The 20,269-nt window shown below is 40.3% G+C and overlaps 1 protein-coding gene across 1 annotated transcript; it reads left to right on the top strand.

Annotated features, from left to right (window-relative positions):
* Positions 1 to 5,186: 5,186 nt before the first annotated feature.
* LOC134792103 (cell division cycle 5-like protein) lies at positions 5,187 to 19,738 on the top strand. The gene is made up of 16 exons (XM_063763293.1): positions 5,187 to 5,364; positions 5,443 to 5,708; positions 6,291 to 6,421; positions 7,086 to 7,245; positions 7,626 to 7,794; positions 9,252 to 9,386; positions 9,700 to 9,854; positions 10,300 to 10,458; positions 11,172 to 11,247; positions 11,467 to 11,559; positions 11,986 to 12,157; positions 13,504 to 13,692; positions 14,973 to 15,178; positions 16,166 to 16,328; positions 18,627 to 18,766; positions 19,270 to 19,738. The coding sequence occupies exons 1-16, from the start codon at positions 5,320 to 5,322 to the stop codon at positions 19,438 to 19,440; spliced, it is 2,430 nt and encodes an 809-aa protein (XP_063619363.1). The 5' UTR covers positions 5,187 to 5,319; the 3' UTR covers positions 19,441 to 19,738.
* Positions 19,739 to 20,269: the final 531 nt, after the last annotated feature.

Here is a 20,269-nt window from a genome sequence, read left to right as displayed (position 1 = left end):
AATCTTGAACTCACAAGAAGCATGATGATGACACATTTTTTTTAGTTAGTATAAGATCTTTCCTATGGTCCATTATGGTCATCATCATCAATCATAATTCAATAAATTATCAGGCAATACCATTACTCTATGGCAATACTATACTCTCGCAAACCAACTTTGTCAGTCTTTTGTCAGTAGAAAAATGTGAGAAATTTGTATAGGAGATCGATCCCTCGCGCCTACATTTTTCAAATTTGCCGCCTTTTTCTAATGACAAAGCTGGCTTGCCAAAGTACTTATCCCTTCAAGTGGCGCCACCGAAAACGCGAAAAGTAGTCAAGTGGCGGGGCCCCGGTGGGCGGTCAGCGCAGATTAAGAAAATTTCAAGCTTTTCTATGTTTGAAAGTATATTAAATCACATATTGTTAGAATCAGCGTTATATAGGCTATTTGAATGTAGCAATTAAATTATTCTAATCTTTATACATTTGGCCAGACGTAATCAAACTCCGGAAGAATGACAGTTTTCCAGCTTCCTTGTTAAAAATGACTACCACCATAAAACTAATCGAATAGTGGAGGTAATTGCTATTTAATTATCAAAGGAAGACTTTTATCTTTAAGATTAAATCAATAAAAAAGATCTAAGATACAATTTCTTTAACAAAACAACCTCTTAAAAAGCGAGACTGACCTCGGACTAGGCGGTCGCTCCCGAATCAATGGTCCTCACCAAAAAAATTTATACCAAGTGTTTTTGTGATTCTTATGGTATGCTATCCTTCTCTAACTCGCTACCTAATTTTGGGCGCTAGAAGAGCGTAACTATACTTAAATGCGTTCAATTTCACCTCTAAATACGTCAACACCTCATTAACCACTCACTGGTGGACGACAGTTTACTGGTTTTCGCATCGACCATTCACGGGTTGACCGCCACTTGAAGGGTAGTGATTATATTCTCTTTGGGTTATAGTGCATACAACTTTCTCCGGCACTGTGCTTGCGCACGAGTTCGTCAACGATGTTGTCGGCTTTCATAAACTAAGTTTCGACCAAATACGTGGTAATTTATTACAAAATTAACAACACAGCTTAAATCAATGAATCTGCCCTGATTTTTCACGAAACAAAAAATAAGTGACGAAATTTCCTCGCGTCTACAGTAGTAGTGTAGAATTATAAAAAAAACAATCCAACATGGCGTCTCACCCAAATGTCAAATCAGATCTGTCTAATTTGCAGTGTTGCCAGATGGTCACAAAAGTCACATTTTTCGTGACTTTTCGCCTTCTCGTGTGACATGTGCGTGACTTACGATCTTGAGGCAATTTTTGTGACTTTTTTAGCTAGTCGAATTTTGGACAAGTTTAGTTCTGCAATTTGTATTATTTAGGAACGCGGTGAACGCACCCAAGTTGACACTTGCACTGACACCTTGACGTTACATCCACCATCATGTTTATTATAATAGTCGTGGCAAGATGAGACTTGTTACCTTGACATGACGGTGTCATTTAGTTTGATAGTAGTAGTTATTTTATTTAGTGTATGATTCATTTCATTTAGCCTCATATCTCGAATATCTGTACGAATAGCATTATAATTACTTCGGACAACAGTTTTATCAGAAAATTTTTGACAAATTTGGTTATGTTCATTTTTACTCTGCGATCAATACTTTAGGAGCTACAGGCTGTTAAAGTTAAATAAGAGATAAAAAATAGACGGATTAAGAAAACGTCGTTTTTTCGTAATTGTTCATCATAAAAAAAAAGTTTAGGATTAGCAAGCTAAGCGACCTGCTGATATAATATTAAAAAAAACCGGCCAAGAGCATGTCGGGTAATGCTCAGTGTAGGGTTCCGTAGTTACCCGTCCGTCAAAATAGACTATTTGCAAAAACTCAAAAACTGCTAAACCGATTAGGTTCGCTATATTTTTCCTTGAAAGTCTTTACTAAGTTTTACTTTCACGATTTTTTAAATATTTTTTGGACCCATGGTTAAAATGCTAGGGGAACTAAAGTGGAAAACACAACTTTTTTTCTTTCAGATCGATTATTTCCGAAAATATTAAGTTGATCAAAAATGGTCCTTAAAGACCCTTATTCATTTTAAAAGACCTATCCAAGACACCCCACACTAGACGTGTGCGCCGATTGAAAAATGATCGGCGGCGGTGTTTGCCAAAAAATCGGCGGCGGCGGCGTGTTTTCGGCGTGAAATCGGCGTGACCTTGACTTTCAGGTTTCTTAAGAAAAATCATTAATTTTTTGTTTTTCCTGAAAATTTTATCAATGCAGGTTACTGGTCAGTTAACTACGTATAGTTAGAAATATGCTGTGAGTATACTAGGGTTTGTAAATGAATATAGGATGGGTATAATAACTTATTTTCCCTAGTAACTGGCTTGCATTAAGAGGTTACCTGGTCCCAATGACCTTCGATCCGATCTGTAACTCTCCATTTTCTCAAGCTTTCCATGGCTTATCCCAGGGGTCACCAAATGGCGGACCGCGGTCCGGATCCGGACCGCCGACCTATATAATTTTAATACTTATTTAATAAACTCAAGTAGAAACGGACCGCGATGGTCACATTATTTTTAAAAATCGGACCCCTGAAGAAACTAATTGGTGACCCCTGGCTTATCCTATTAAAAATGACGTACTTTAACAAAACAGAACTCCACATATCCTTGACATTTGCTAGACTATAGTGGACTGCTATGGCTTCTTTTTGATGGTTTTTTTGTCGTACAAGCACCAGGCTCACTATCTTCTCACACACACTATTTTCTTTCTCGTTTTCTCTTTGCTGAGGCTCGCGACATGTAATTTGTCTCCATTTCGTGCGGTCATAAGCCGTATGGACTGCACGGTGCAGACTGCTGCAAGCCGACCTCTTCATAGCGTTCGACCATCTCACACATGCTCCAACTCGAGCACGTTTGCCATTCATTCGGCTTAAATTCATGTATTTCTCCACATCATGCGTTGGATAATATGTCCGAAGAATCTAAGGGCTCACCCATGGCATGTTGGGAAGAGATGTGTGGCGATATAGAGCTCTTTGAGAATGGAGGGGTTCGTTCTTCTAGCTGTCCAAGGGGTTCTCTTATTTATCGCCGAAAAGGGTATGGCCGATTATCACTTCCCAACTCACGTTTGGCGGAATCTTATTTCGCCGAATTTTCATTTCCCAACTTATCGAATGTTTTTTTTTATTTGCCAACCGCACAGTTACCAACTAAACGTTTGGTCTGTGTTTTATAATGTCAATTTTCAAATTGCCAACTTTCATGTCGTAGAATGTTTTAGTTGGCATAATATACACTTAGTTCTTTATTGTTTACCAATTGTTTCATTTGGTCAGACTGTACCAAAGGGGGGCCGTTTCTGGGACTTAGAATTTTTTTTGAGAAAATGAAAAAAACAGGGGTTTCAAAACACTTAGATAATTTACAAGATTTCGATGAAATAATCACTTTTTTCTTAATAACTTTACGCTAAAATTAAAAATGGCCAAAATATTTGACCCGCAAGTTGTCAAAAATCTAGGACTTGGTAAAATTTACGATGGATGTTGTGTCATTATAACATCTATTTTTTAAGTAATCGTAGACAATATGCTAAAATAAGCATGTTTTGTAGGAATAACTTTTCTCCAAAATCAAAAATGGCCGAGATATTTGACACGAAAGTTAGGATATTTGACCCGAAAGTTGCTGTGTAATTACGTTTATTGGGTTGTTGAAAAAAAAAACCTCGAAGACTAAGGCGGGAGCTTTGCTCCTTTAGGGTCGGTTGCACCAAACTGTTCGTATTGTTAAAGAGTTCGCAAAATTTTTATGTATGGAAAGTTTCATAATAAAGCGCCAGGGCGCGCCGGCTGACGTTGATCAGTCTGTCAAATGTGGTTGGTGCAACTGGCACTTAGTCTTCTAACCTAACCATATTCAAGTCGGCTCTGCCCAGGAAGGTCTTGCTCGCTCGCTTCGCTCGCTCGCTGCCACTGGCTTCAAATATTAAAATATACATTATAAAAAGTCCAACAACTCGGCCATTTTTGATTTTTTGGTATGTATCTTTTTCTTATAATTTTGTAACTTGCCTAATGTATGAAAAGCGAACTGTAGCTTCAACGAAACGTTATTCGTCCAAGAGTTGTTCGACCAAGTGTAAGATTTGACAAATGATAAGTCTCCCAAAAGTTTAGAGGCGTTATAATAATCTGCTTTACAATAATTTTACCAATTGAAACGTTGTCATACAAAAATTTGCTAATCGTTAGTTGTCAAAGTGAAACGTCGGCAAACTGTTGGTTGGCAAATGAAATTCCGCCAAAAATAGTTCTGCGAAAAGGCAGAACACCTGTCCAAGGTATAAGCAGCACTAGCAGTAGTCTTCGTTCGTTCGTTAACAGTTGACGGTGAATACTTAGGATTACTCAGTTACTTTAATTGGTGTGTCAAATAGTTTCTGCAACTGGCTATTCAGTTTCATTTAATTAATAATTGATGTATATTTGACAACTGTAACATAAATAATACAAAAAATCCATGTTGTAATCCAAAAACCAACTTGGAATAGCTAATTAACAACACTCAAGGTCACGCCGATTTCACGCCGATCATTTATCGGCGGCGGCGGCGTGGTCAAAAAGCCCGGCGGCGGCGGCGCGCCGGCGCGGCGCACACGTCTACCCCACACTATAGGGTTAAAGCGAAAAAAATTCATCCCCACTTAATGTAGGGGAGTCACCTTAAAAATTTTTTTTTTCTAGTTTATATTTTACGACTTTGTCAGTGTAACAAATTTATATATTCATGCCAAATTTAATAATAGAAACTTAAAAAAAATATTTTTTTATGGTGACTGCCCTACATTAAAGTGGGGATGAATTTTTTTTCGCTTCCACCCTATAGTGTGGGAGTCGTTAGATAGGTCTTTTAAAACGAATACTGGGTGTGCGAATACGAGTGATCCTATAAGGGTTCCGTTTTTTCCTTTTGAGGAAAAATCATACAAGGTTAGTAGATTTTTTGTGAAATGTATTATTTTCTGAATTTCTTCTAACAAAATCGATTTACCTACTCATACAATACAATAATATAAAAATGTGACTTGAGCAGCAAAAACGTGACTTTTAGGGAAACGAAACGTAACTTATGACTCCAGAGCCCTGGCAACACTGCTAATTTGACATGAGTCGTGTGTGCGATGCGATTCATTATTTGCAATTTATTAAATTAATAAAACCAGCATAAGCGAAATAATCATCACCAAATAGTGTTGTTATTATTTTCAAACCAAGGAACCAATAATTCGCCAAAATGCCGCGTATTATGATAAAAGGCGGCGTTTGGCGCAACACCGAGGTTTGTTTTATTCCGATACATCTTCGTGTTATCATTACTTGTATTTGATCAGTTTTAACGAGTTAGATTTAATTTCAGGATGAAATCCTGAAAGCGGCTGTTATGAAATATGGCAAAAACCAGTGGTCTCGTATCGCTTCGCTGCTGCATCGCAAGTCAGCCAAACAGTGCAAGGCCCGTTGGTACGAATGGTTGGACCCGAGCATTAAGAAGACGGAATGGTCGCGCGAGGAGGATGAGAAGTTGCTGCACCTGGCCAAGTTGATGCCGACGCAGTGGAGGACTATTGCTCCTATTATTGGTCGGACTGCAGCTCAGTGCTTGGAAAGATATGAATATTTACTGTAAGTATGATACATTATGCAGTTTATTCCTGTAAATATGTATTTAACGGATAAATCTCTCCTTAACAGGCACTTTTTTATTAATTTCTCTAATTTTATTTCTCATACTGTTATGAAGATAATCATTAATTTTGATTGAATCTGACAAACAAAAATGTGACAAAAATGGAGTCACTGTTTTACCTGGATGCTTAAATTACCTTTTTTAGAGCCACTTGCACCATCCCACTAACCCGGGGTTAACCGATTAAACCATTAACCCAGTGTCAAATTGTACTGGTAATCATGGTAACTCCAGGGTTAATGGGATATTGCAAGTGGCCCTTAACAATATTTAAAAAAACTTAAGTATTTCTTCTACACCAGCGATCGACAACAAGCGGCCCGCAAACCTCTCACTTGCGGCCCGCGAGCCCCCCTGGCTATTTTGTATGTAATATTGTCAAACAACAATGTCTGATAAAGTCACACATATTAACAAAAGTGCGGCCCGTGTCAACTTCCTTAACTACTATGTGGCCCTTGGCTGCTAAAAGTTTGCCGACCGCTGTTCTACACCATTGTAAAATATCCAACTTACAGGGATCAAGCTCAAAAGAAGGAGGAGGGTGAGGACATGGGAGATGATCCTCGCAAGTTGAAACCGGGTGAAATTGACCCTAACCCCGAGACAAAACCTGCCAGACCTGACCCTAAAGACATGGATGAAGATGGTGAGATTAAATAATGATTTAAATTTATATGGCCTAGCGGTAAAAGCGTGCGACTTTCAATCTGAAGGTCGCGGGTTCAAACCCTGGCTCGTACCAATGAGTTTTTCAGAACTTATGTACAAAATATCATTTGATATTTACCAGTTGCTTTTTGGTGAAGGAAAACATCGTGAGGAAACCAGACTAATCCCAATCAGGCCTAGTTTCCCCTCTGGGTTGGAACGTCAGATGGCAGTCACTTTCATAAAAACTAGTGCCTACATCTATACATTCATGGGATTAGTCAGATAAGTGAACCCCAGGCTCCCATGAGCCGTGGCAAAATGCCGGGATAATGCAAGGAAGAAGATTCTCATTAGGGGAATGCACACAGAACAAGCCTTGTGAGGAAATTGCTGCACGAAGTAGCTCTGTGTACATGCCTTGAGAAAAACAAACACACTCGCCGCCACATTGCCTCAGGCATGGCACGTCTCCACAGACTGAGCTGCTCTTTTTTCTCTCCTATTTCAATTTTTTTTCTTTGTTAACCCCTTTTGTCTTAGGATCTCATATAGTAACATCACAAATATACATTTTTCCCATTACCCATACATCAAGCATTTCCCAGCCTTCCCTATTTTTTGCATTGGTCTATACTTCTATACTAAACCTTTTTTTTTAGAACTGGAAATGCTATCAGAGGCCCGTGCGCGTCTTGCCAATACACAAGGCAAAAAGGCTAAAAGGAAAGCGAGAGAAAAACAGTTGGAGGAAGCAAGACGGCTTGCTGCGCTGCAGAAACGGAGAGAATTAAGCGCTGCTGGTATTGCTGTGCCTATGAGGTAACCCAGCATATTCTCTCTTCAAATTATGAAGTTAAAATCCTTCATTAAAGAAACTACAATGAAAGCCTTTGTGTGATAAAATTGGTGGTCAAGATTGTCATGACTGAAAATATGTTCCAAGCCAATTAATTTTGTTGATATTTTTCTTTCTCGCAAGCAAATAAATGAGATGTGTCTCTTAGAACGTATGCACACTATTTTTATGGTTCCGTATTTTTTAATCTAGCATAAGTTGCGTTGCATAAGTTAATCGTCGACGTGCGTTTGTATCACAAATTGGAGTGCAAGACCCTGTGGCGAGACCCTTTGCAAGAATTCAAAAATGTTCTAAAGGAGATCAATTTTCCCCCTTTTTAATTATTTTTATTCCAATCCAGGCGCAAGAAAAAGCGTGGCGTCGACTACAACTCAGAGATTCCGTTTGAGAAGCGGCCAGCCGCTGGTTTCTTCGACACATCGACGGAGGTCGTCGACCCCATGGCGCCCGACTTTTCGCGCCTTCGGCAACAGCATCTTGATGGGGAGCTGCTCTCGGAGAAAGAAGAGGTAACATTACATATAGACAAGGGAATTCTATCCTAATAAGGGTCGGTTGCACCAACCTGTCTGTCATTGTTAAAACGTTCCCTAAATTTTATTGTATGGGAAGTTTCATAGATCTCTGCTGCGTGACGTTGATCAGTCTGTTAACTGTGGTTGATGCAACTGGCCCTAAGTTGTGCATAATATTGTGACAGTTCATTTTAAACAGAATTTTGCATAATTATGTAATTTTGGATTGTTTGGGAGTTTTTGTGTTTGTCTTTGTTTTTGTGTTTCTGAGGAATGAAGCTTCTTTCGAGACAATTGCACTAATCTACCATATCCTTAAACGTCATTATATCCACACAAATTAAAGAAAAAGTAAACCAAATTAGCCCAAGCTTGCCCAATACTTATGTTTGAGGCAATGATATAATGAAATTTTAGGAAAAATCTTCTGGTCATCTTGGTTAAGAGCCAACGGGAGTGGTCATTTCTCCATACAAACGTACTCCTCTGTTTCCTCCTCCCAAACCCCGATTTCTGAGATTTTTACGCAGGATTTTTCGCCTTGTCCTTATCGCACTACTTTTAGGTGCCGCTTCCGTTAGCGAGACGGGTATATTTACCTAAAATATTTAAAACTCAGCTCCTGTTTCGTCTTAAGTACATACGTACAGTCAAATGTAAAAATATGGGGGTTGACAACTTACTCAAAAATATGTCCCATAGTTCTTAATTCGTTGACATAAGAGCTATGGGACATATTTTTGAGATGATTTGTGCACCCATATTTTTACACTTGACTCTACATATGTTTATTTTTGTTTCATAGTAATTGACAGAAGTGTAGCGAAGGTCTACGTTTTGACTCGGGCATTTTGCTTTTGTATGTCCGGATGTTCTCCTCTACAGGTCGCAATTCTTAACCGATTCTCGTGAAATTTTGTAACCGAATTCTATGATTCGATAAAATTTTTTTGTCAAGCCGGTTTTTGGAAATTTTTTAAAATGGAAAAGTTGTGACAGCTCGCGCTTAAACAAATCGTCGTATCGGTATCATAAGAGTGTATTATTTTTGAGACATGTTTACAGATTAAATGGCCAAAAATTCAGAAAATTTATTTCGCTGGTTTTGGAGGTATTGAAATATTAACTAATTTTAACTTGAGAATGAGTAGCTAAATTTCGTCAGCTTATCAAAGAACTATTTGGCTCAATTTGTAAACGTTCGCTTTTTTTGTTTGCACAGAGTCTGGGTTCGATCCCCAGTATTTGTATGCTGGGATATAACTTTTTTTATTTTTTTACACTTAAATTTCGTATTGTTTTTTTTGTTTAATTTACTATATTTAAAGAACTTAGCACCATGTAATTTAAAGCTCTGCTCGCGAGGTCTACAGCTCACAGAGCCACTAGTTTTAAGCCTGTTATCGCCCACTGCTGAGCTAACAAATATTATCACTCTTTTTCATTTCTAGAAAGACAGACGTAAGGACAAGCAGAAGCTAAAGCAGCGCAAGGAGAACGATGTACCGCAAGCCATGTTGCAAGGCGACCAGCCCGCGCGTAAACGGAGCAAACTTGTTCTGCCAGAGCCACAAGTCACGGACCAGGTAAGTGAAGAATAAATACACTCCAATGAAAACGGGTCTCACTGTATGGTGCTATCCGTAAAAAATGAAAGCAGTGAATGGTTTTAAGTGCACCTTAAGTGGGTACCAAATTTAAAATCCTGACTACATAGTACATACTTACATGTGTCACGCACACCATAATTAGCACTTTATTCAAACCAAATGAGAAGTAATTGTCTACACTTGCATTTCTTTCGGAAATGACGCTTAAACGGGATAGAGATGCGAGCATGACCGTTTACATTTACATAATATGCGATGAAACTAAATCAATATAACACTTCGTCCCCAGGAACTCCAGCAAGTGGTGAAACTAGGCCGAGCTTCCGAAGCGGCCCGTGAGTCAGCCGGCGAAGCAGGCGCGGCCACGGACGCCCTGCTAGCCGATTATGCGCTCACCCCGACACCTGCAACTGCCTTGCGCACGCCCATGCAGCATCAGGACAGGTATTGACAGAATATAAACCTTGTAGCTTAGGTAATAAAGTTACAAATTGAATGTGAAGTTAGGCCGAGCTTTAGTTTTAGTTACTGCTCTGCATACACCCAAGCAACATCAAGACAGATTTAGCTTGTCAAGCAAGGATGTTCGCGTTGCGTAGGGCTTTGTGATTTCACACAGTGCTACATGTCAATTGGTGCCAACTGAAAAGAGAACTTGAAGCGATCAAATTCCATGTTTCATAAGAGAAAAGAAAGCGTACAGAAATTTATTTTTAGGGAAAGATAACCCATAGATTACATGACAACAAAATATCGCTGGAACGAATTCCAAGCGCCCTCTGTAGTAATTGATTCGCAGTTAATATTCTTATTGTAATATTAGCTTCACGTTGTCTTACTATTTTTGAAGAATATTTTGCTTATAACATGAATTATCTCATTTTCACAGGATCCTAATGGAAGCCCAGAATGTAATGGCTCTAACACACGTGGACACCCCGCTCAAAGGCGGGCTAAACACGCCGCTGCAGCAGACCGACTTCTCCGGCGCCCTTCCTCAGACGCAGGCACTCGCCACGCCCAACACCGTGCTCGCCACCCCCTTCAGGTACTACAAATACGCGGTCATCAACTCGTCGTCATCGTCGTCGCACTCGTCGGTGCGCGAGCGAGATAGGGGTATATACATTAGCGATGTCCCGATTGTCCCGCTCGCACACCTCTGTTATAGTAGTTTATGTGACTGCTACATAATGAAAGGCATTAAAATACGAGTGTGGGTTTATGAAACGAATGAAATGAGTTTCATAATAGTATCACACGAGTGTTTTAATGCCTCATTATGTACAGTTACATACACTGCTTTATCTACACACATATTATAAACTTTCTATGATATATTCACTAACCTCATATTACAACCGACATTGGGGCACTTTCCTCTCTGGCGGAACTCGCGGATATGAGATGGCGTCTCCGAAATATCTTTATCGCACATTTTACACGAAACTTTTGTTATAGTTACTTTAAAAACAACAAAACAAAATATTCGAAATTTGAATTTCATTACCAAATCGATTTTGATATAGTAATGAAGCTATTACCACATTTTCACAGATAAAAAATTTGCTGTAACAAAACAGTTTATCGTAATGTGGGCCATTATTTACGGATTTTGAAGGCATCATAGAGAGTTTATGATATGTGTGTAGATAAAAATATTTACTTAGGCACTTGAATTTTTATATGAGCAATTGAACTGCTTTTAAATCTGTCGTTTCTCAAAAATTTTACATTTTCTTTTTGTAATTTTCATGACAGATCGTCCCGCAGCGAAGTGTCGACGCCTGGTAGCTTCGCGACGCCGGGCCGCGGTCCCACGCCTGCCGGACTAGTTGTGAGTTGCATTTTCATTAACTTAGTGTTCAGAAGACGTTAAAAGTATCTAGTTTATTTTATTTATTTAAGGATCACCAACGGATAATACATCTACACAATTACAAAGGAACAAGGACATTTAACATTAACAGATGCTCAGCCACACGGATATTTATCATCACCATATCAGCCGAAAGGAAAAGTCATCAAAGTTTAAACAGTTATTTGGTATTTGCAGACTCCAGGGTTGCGTGACAAATTGAGCATCAACCCCGAAGACAGACTGAGCGCTGGGGACACGCCACAACAAGTCAATCAGATGCAAAAGCAGGTATAAATCCAGTTCAACAAAGTTTTAACAGACTGGCTTAGCAATCTAATGAGCATCTTGGCTTCCGACATCAGATATCTCTTCCCTATATTGAGCCATATCACAGATTCTCCCAAGGCGTTTTACCTAAGTGCGCAGCATACACGTTTTCATGATTTTCTTCACTATACAATTGTCTCCCATCCTTTTGAAGTGTTCGAGCCAGCGGACTCGTGTGGCTTTAAGTTTCACCATTAAAGCACGACATAATCACTCCAGTTCCCTGTTTCCCCCACCTTATAGACTGTTCCCAAAAGTGAAAGTACCTCTCTAAATGTTGTTGCAATTTTCCGTTTTGACATTTTGCTTTGCGAATTCTTTCGCACGTCTTGATCTTGATGTTCTTGATTTATAACACGCCACTAATCCTAATCCATCCATCTTCAGCTAAAATCATCAGTGCGCAACGCGCTGCAGTCGCTACCAACACCACGTAACGACTACGAAATCGTGGTCCCGGATCAAGACGACGAGCCCATGGAGGCCGAGCTCGCCGCCGCGCGCCTTGAGGACCAAGCTGATGCAGATGCCAGGATGTCGAGAGAACAGGAGGAAATACGTGAGTTTTGTACATAATACCATCCTTAGCAGTCACCAGTACGGAATGCCTACGAAATCATGGTCCCGGATCAAGACGACGAGCCCATGGACGCCGAGCTCGCCGCCGCGCGCCTTGAGGACCAAGCTGATGCAGATGCCAGGATGTCGAGAGAACAGGAGGAAATACGTGAGTTTTGTACATAATACCATCCTCAGCAGTCACCAGTACGGAATGCCTACGAAATCATGGTCCCGGATCAAGACGACGAGCCCATGGAGGCCGAGCTCGCCGCCGCGCGCCTTGAGGACCAAGCTGATGCAGATGCCAGGATGTTACGAGAGCAGGAGGAAATACGTGAGTTTTGTACATAATACCATGCTTAGTAGTCACCAGTACGGAATGCCTACGAAATCGTGGTCCCGGATGAAGACGACGAGGCCATGGAGGCCGAGCCCGCCGCCGCGCGCCTTGAGGACCAAGCTGATGCAGATGCCAGGATGTTACGAGAGCAGGAGGAAATACGTGAGTTTTGTACATAATACCATGCTTAGTAGTCACCAGTACGGAATGCCTACGAAATCGTGGTCCCGGATGAAGACGACGAGGCCATGGAGGCCGAGCCCGCCGCCGCGCGCCTTGAGGACCAAGCTGATGCAGATGCCAGGATGTTACGAGAGCAGGAGGAAATACGTGAGTTTTGTACAGTACATAATAACAATTCTTAAAATCATTTCATCATTTTAGCCTTCAGTCGCCCACTGCTGAGCATAGGCCTCTCTTCGTGTACGCCACTTATCCCGGTCCTGAGCTAGTCTCATTCAAAAGTGCCCCGCGATTTTTCGAATGTCATCCACCCGACGAGCCAACGGACGCCAGGCGCTTCTTTCATCCGAAAGCGGCCACCAATCCGTCAACATTTTGGTCCACCATCGCTTTGCCTAGCAACATGTCCCGCCCAACTCCATTTAAGCTTGGTGATGACGTCACCCACGTCTCGCACCTTGGTGCGGCGTTGAAGGAAATATTTTGCATCAAATTTAATGTTTTATAAAGCAGTTTCTGAATATCCCGTTGCTTCATATTTCGATATTTTTCTTTTATTTAGCGATAGCTGTGTACAATATAGCAGGAGCTTTAATGTATTAGCAGATGTCTGCAATATGACAATATGAATATGAAATTTCAACTCCTATGAACTCCGAAGTCTCGCTATGCTGCCTCGGGCCAGTAGAAGGGGAAAGCTATGGCATACGTGTCATTGGCAGTAGAATAATTCGGAAAATAGACCCATGGGCTCCGAAGCAATTGTGGTTTCAACCGTGATAAATGAGACAGAGGGTGCTTATTCTTGTTCTCTTCCCCAGGCGCGGCCGCGTTCGCTCTCCGCTCCACGGCCGTGAAGCGCGGGCTGGCGCGGCCGGCCGACGTCAACGCGGCCGTGGTGCGCGCGCGCGGCGGCGCGCCGCTCACGCACCTGCAGCGCGCCGAGGAGCTGCTCAAGGCCGAGATGGTCACCATGCTGCACTATGACGCTCTACACGATCCTCCGCCAGGTATTGTGTGGCTGTTAATGAATAAAGTCGTGTTTTGCAATCCATATTCAATGAAATGTAGCCTAGCGCAGGGTTCGGCGAACCGCATGCGGCTTTTCAGACCTGCGGTCGCGGCTCTTCGAAACACTCAAACGATTAACACCTATAAGATTTTTCACGCCACTGTTCGGAAATGTGGCAATAGATGGTCTAAAACCAAGCTGGAAAGTAGGCAATAGCTGTAGCACCTGAACCACCACTACTACAATGTTTCATTGTTATCATCATCTGTCATTGGTGACGGTTCGCTACAGCAATGAGTATCATTTAAAACATAAAAATCAATAAAAGGGCTTTTTTGGCGCAACTTTTTCCTTCAAAAATAAAATTAGGTTATTTATAGGACCAATTTCTTGTTTGAAAAAAAAAGAAATGTCATAACCATTCAGTTCATTTTTTTTAACAATTATCCATTCAGTTCACGCTTAAGGCGTTTTTTACTTTTGTAGCTGTTTGTGGTTTTTTTTAGCAAAAACGCTTCTAAGTTTAGAGTCGGTTTGGAGCAAATAACAGAAAAACGCCTCTTAAAAGTGATAAAAAAAGTAAAAAAGGCGGGATTTAAAAATACTTACTGAATTGAATAGTGTAAATTGTGTTTGACTAAAAAATACAAGAAACGCGTATCTACGCTCGCTATAAAAATGAGTTCTTCTAGTGAAGAAAATGATATTCTTACGCTGACGCCTACCGAAATTCAAGAGACAGCACAGGCAGTGGCTAGTAATTTGCTACCTGAGAAATCGCGGGCAAGTACTTATAGTTATGCAAATGTTTTCTTATTTCCTCGCAGTAGTCGTGAAAAGCACTATGTAATGCCTCGGCCGGAAACGCTAAAGATGGACTCGTATTATTTGAGGGCCTCCACTAGCGTGTCGGCCCTCAAACGACTCGTCCATCTTTTAGCGGTTTTCCATCCTCTCCTACAATGTACTATAGACCCGTCAAATCAATTTTTATGGCTCTTCGACATTCATAAAACGTATAATTTCTACTGTTGGTTCTTCTCTTCAAAATTGCGGACCCCTGTGTCTAGCGCATTCAATCGACCGTCAATAGGAACTGTGAAGAGTCGGCCACCTTGTGAACAGCGACAAAAGTATTACATTACTTCTACACTTACTGCTCTTCTTAAATGCTGATGTAGACTTAATAACCAGTACCTCATTTAACAGGAAACATACATATAAAGACATTTAAAACTCAAAGAAGCACATAATCTAAAAGCCTTATCTCAATTTCAGGTGTCGACAAAAAGCGAGCGGTACAACTCCAAGCCTCCCACCTCGCATACTTAGAGCAGCATCCATACGAGGAGTTCACCCCTCAAGAGCTCGACGAGGCGAAGGCCGAGTTGCAGAAGGAAATAGAAGTGGTTCGCTCTGGTATGGGTCATGGGGATCTCAGTCTCGATGCCTACACGCAAGTTTGGGAGGAGTGCTTAGCTCAGGTAACAATCAACACCATCTATTTTTATACAGTCAAAAGATAAAAATTAATATCCGTTCGGAAGGAACAGATATACTCTCTATACTTATCGGAAATTATGCTAAGTTGACGCTTGTGTCATTTTGATAGTCTCGCCTGTTTCCTGTTTCCAATTTTTGTAAATATTTTCTTAATGACGGAGCTATGTGAGTTGGCGAAATCTACACCTCACACAGCCACTAGTTTACTATAGTTCGTTTTTTAGCATTAGAAATAAGGTAAACAATCTTGATGTGTCTTTTAATTGAAAAACACGTTACGGCAAATATGTAACAATTATGAATCTAATACGATCATTTATATTCTTCTGCTTTCATAAGTAATAGTTACTGATTTTTAGGGTTCCGTACCCAAAGGGTAAAACGGGACCCTATTACTAAGACTTCGCTGTCCGTCCGTCCGTCCGTCCGCCCGTCCGTCCGTCTGTCACCAGGCTGTATCTCACGAACCGTGATAGCTAAGACAGTTGAAATTTTCACAGATGATGTATTTCTGTTGCCGCTATAACAACAAATACTAAAAACAGAATAAAATAAAGATTTAAATGGGGCTCCCATACAACAAACGTGATTTTTGACCAAAGTTAAGCAACGTCGGGAGTGGTCAGTACTTGGATGGGTGACCGTTTTTTTTTTGCTTTTTTTTTTCGTTTTTTTTTGCATTATGGTACGGAACCCTTCGTGCGCGAGTACGACTCGCACTTGCCCGGTTTTTAAAAAGCGTTTTTCAATTAAAAGAGATGTCAAAATCGCTTACCTTCTTTCAAGTTCTTTCTAATGCTAAAAAAAAACGAACTATAGTCTTGATCACAGTTTCTGGTCCCAAATGCTAACATTAGTGAATATCCACAATTTTGGTATTTTGGATCCTTTCGGGATCGACAAAGTCACAACCAAGAATCAGGTTATAGTATGGCCCAGTACTAAATTCTAAAACATTGTCTTCGCAGGTTTTATTCTTACCCGGCCAGTACAGATACACGCGCGCCAATCTAGCGAGTAAGAAGGACAGACTCGAGTCCGCCGAGAAACGACTAGAACAGAACAGGAACCACATGGCGAAGGAGGCCAAGAAGTGCTCCAAGATGGAGAAGAAACTAAGAGTACTCACAGGTAACGGATTAAAATAAAGTTTTTATTTAAGAATCGACAAATACCTACAAGACAAATACAAAACGGAAATAACAATTAACATTAAACTAAATTAAAACTAACCCTAAATATATCTAAAATTAAACAAGGAATATAAAGGTAACGGATTTGATAATGAGTTCATGTTGTAGTTCGTTATAATTAGATTTTTTTTTTTGTAATGCAGTTTTGTAAATTTTGGTTTTGCATATTTTAACACTTTCGGTGCCGGGCGCCCCGTTTCAGGTTTCCAAAATGAACACACATAGTCTTGTGTTTTTCTTCCGAAAGGCTAGGGCAGGCGTGGCTCACTCCGCGATTTCGTCGCTTTGCTACAGGTAGCTAAAAGTATATCCGTTCCACACCAATTTTGGTGGCTAGCCATAAGCCGCGCGTGGCGCTGTCGCCACCTAGCAGCCATATCTGTCCTGATCGTAACAGACGCGTTTTGTTAGACAGTGAGTCTTCTGTACCTAGTACTATTATTTCTTCTGTGGCTAGGGTTCCTATGATATCTACAATATGTTAACGACACTATAATTCAGTGCATAGTTACTCCGATTTAATTTTGGAGGAAAAGTTACTTACCACTGCTTTTGAGGATTAGTACATTGTAGGAGAGGACGGAAAACCGCTAAAAGATGGACGAGTCGTTTGAGGGCCGACACGTTAGTGGAGGCCCTCAAATAATACGAGTCCATCTTTAGCGTTTCCGGCCTAGGCATTACATAGTGCTTTTCACGACTACTGCGAGGAAATAAGAAAACATTTGCATAACTATAAGTACTAGCCCGCGATTTCTCTGGTACCAAATTACTAGCCACTGCCTGTGCTGTCTCTTGAATTTCGGTAGGCGTCAGCGGAAGAATATCATTTTCTTCACTAGAAGAACTCATTTTTATAGCGAGCGTAGCGTAGATACGTGTTTCTTGTATTTTTTTGTCAAACACAATTTACACTATCCAATTCAGTAAGTATTTTCAGATCCCGCCTTTTTTACTTTTTTTATCACTTTTAAGAGGCGTTTATCTGTTATTTGCTTCAAACCGACTCTAAACTTAGAAGCGTTTTTGCTAAAAAAAAAACACAAACAGCTACAAAAGTAAAAAACGCCTTAAGCGTGAACTGAATGGATAATTGTTAAAAAAAAATGAACTGAAATTGGTTCTATAAATAACCTAATTTTATTTTTGAAGGAAAAAGTTGCGCCAAAAAAGACCTTTTATTGATTTTTATGTTTTAAATTATACTCATTTTCACGCCACTGTTCGGAAATGTGGCAATAGATGGTCTAAAACCAAGCTGGAAAGTAGGCAATAGCTGTAGCACCTGAACCACCACTACTACAATGTTTCATTGTTATCATCATCTGTCATTGGTGACGGTTCGCTACAGCAATGAGTATCATTTAAAACATAAAAATCAATAAAAGGGCTTTTTTGGCGCAACTTTTTCCTTCAAAAATAAAATTCGGTTATTTATAGGACCAATTTCTTGTTTGAAAAAAAAAAGAAATGTCATAACCATTCAGTTCATTTTTTTTTAACAATTATCCATTCAGTTCACGCTTAAGGCGTTTTTTACTTTTGTAGCTGTTTGTGGTTTTTTTTAGCAAAAACGCTTCTAAGTTTAGAGTCGGTTTGGAGCAAATAACAGAAAAACGCCCCTTAAAAGTGATAAAAAAAGTAAAAAAGGCGGGATTTAAAAATACTTACTGAATTGAATAGTGTAAATTGTGTTTGACTAAAAAATACAAGAAACGCGTATCTACGCTCGCTATAAAAATGAGTTCTTCTAGTGAAGAAAATGATATTCTTACGCTGACGCCTACCGAAATTCAAGAGACAGCACAGGCAGTGGCTAGTAATTTGCTACCTGAGAAATCGCGGGCAAGTACTTATAGTTATGCAAATGTTTTCTTATTTCCTCGCAGTAGTCGTGAAAAGCACTATGTAATGCCTCGGCCGGAAACGCTAAAGATGGACTCGTATTATTTGAGGGCCTCCACTAGCGTGTCGGCCCTCAAACGACTCGTCCATCTTTTAGCGGTTTTCCATCCTCTCCTACAATGTACTATTGCTGTAACGAACCGTCACCAATGACAGATGATGATAACAATGAAACATTGTAGTAGTGGTGGTTCAGGTGTTACAGCTATTGCCTACTTTCCAGCTTGGTTTTAGACCATCTATTGCCACATTTCCGAACAGTGGCGTGAAAATAAAATTTCTAATCTGAAAAAAAAAAAAAGGATATGAGTAATCACTCTATTGTTCACAGGTGGATACCAAAGCAGAGCAGCCTCGCTCGTGAAACAGTTCCAAGAGCTGCAAGACCAAATAGAACAGGCCAATCTGGAGCTGTCCACGTTCAAGTTCCTCGCAGAGCAGGAGAAGGCCGCCATTCCGAGAAGAATAGAGGTACTAACATTAGATTTGAATAGTAGACCTTATACCATTACAATATGGTTCATTTTATGGTCAGGCAACTGGATCAATGATGGTTTTTGGGCATTGTTCATGATCACACTGGACGTGGACATTGAAATAAAATAGATCTGACGTGGAGACTGGAAAGTATGCAACGATTTGTTACCCTCCCGTTAGTCGTAGTAGGACAGTTGTTAATCCCATTGTACATACATTTCTAGCATAGTTGGGATCGACATCTCAGGGCGTGCGCTAGCGGCGCGGGTGCACTTCGCGGGCGCACGCACAAGGGTGCCGTTGCAGTCCCAATCCCAATCCGTCCCACGCGTCCGCACTAGTTAGCGCTGCTCATACTATATTTCGTTAACCCTCACCCGCTCCGTGTAACCGCGGTCAGTCAGTTGTCCGTAAGCTACTCCGTGGCCATAATTTTGGTAACATTACTAAATTGACTAATGGTAGTCGTTCATAAATCCAACTATAATTTCTTTCAGTCATTGACGGAAGACGTGAACCGCCAAACGGAGCGCGAGAAGCAGCTACAGAAGCGGTACGCGGAGCTGCAGGCCGAAATAGAAGACCTACAGAAAAACAACCGCCCGCTCAAGGACGTCGACATGAGGGAGATGAAAGATGTCGATATGAGAGAGAAGATGGAAGAGTAATCGTGTTTTTAGGATGTAAACCACAAAGTACTATGTAGTTAGGTCGTCCTTAACCTTTTCGCCGCCACGTCAATGGACAAAGTGTCAAAGTGAAATGGCAAAGTGTCAACAACGCCATGTCAAAAATTGCACGTATCTGACCTAAACCACGACTTGATATGAAGTCGTGGCGTGTGGGGAACGAAATGTACTGACTTTATATTAAGTCAATGGTGGCGAAAAGGCTAAACTATGATTAGTAGGCTTCAAATGTTTTATCAAGATATTTACCCCTTTAACGGACCTGGCGGCCTAGCCAAGACTTTGGCTAGTCAGAGCACGGCATGTGAGCAAAATTATATAGGAACGGCACATTCTAAATTCAGTAGATATATCAGTTATCACTATAAAAATGTGTATGCGTTAGTAGCTATTTAAATGTCAATATAATATTGGTGTCAAGAGATAATTTTAAACGCGATAAGAGTGCAGATATTTTTGCAGCTGACGACGTTGTTATTTAAGTAAAAATATTTTGCTGTGTCCATAAATCGGTTGTCAAGGAAAGCAATAATTATAACACAGATCAGTGAAATAGAACTGACATAAATATACGACCATTATTTGTACAAGATAACACTGTATTCCCAAGTTAAATTTATAAATAAATAATTAAATAAAAACAAGAAGTTTTATTCTCACGTCTTTATCAACATGATTATTTATAAATATTCATAAAATTATTTGCAGAATTATTCAAAATCGTTATTACAATTTTAATTATTCATACATTAGCTTAATTAAACAGTGGCAGGCAGTGGTCTCTAGTCTAAGAAAAATGGCTCGACGA

Source organism: Cydia splendana, chromosome 7 (assembly GCF_910591565.1).
Source record: "Cydia splendana chromosome 7, ilCydSple1.2, whole genome shotgun sequence".
Lineage (NCBI taxonomy): Eukaryota > Metazoa > Arthropoda > Insecta > Lepidoptera > Tortricidae > Cydia > Cydia splendana.
Note: the sequence above shows the minus strand (reverse complement) of the source record. Positions and strands in the feature narration are given on the sequence as shown.

Bases quoted from the DNA above. Each gene is read 5' to 3' on its own strand.
- LOC134792103 (XM_063763293.1), top strand. From the start codon at position 5,320: ATGCCGCGTATTATGATAAAAGGCGGCGTTTGGCGCAACACCGAG. The intron at 5,365-5,442 runs GTTTGTTTTATT...ATTTAATTTCAG, and splicing joins GCGTTTGGCGCAACACCGAG to GATGAAATCCTGAAAGCGGC. The intron at 11,560-11,985 runs GTATAAATCCAG...ATCCATCTTCAG, and splicing joins TCAATCAGATGCAAAAGCAG to CTAAAATCATCAGTGCGCAA.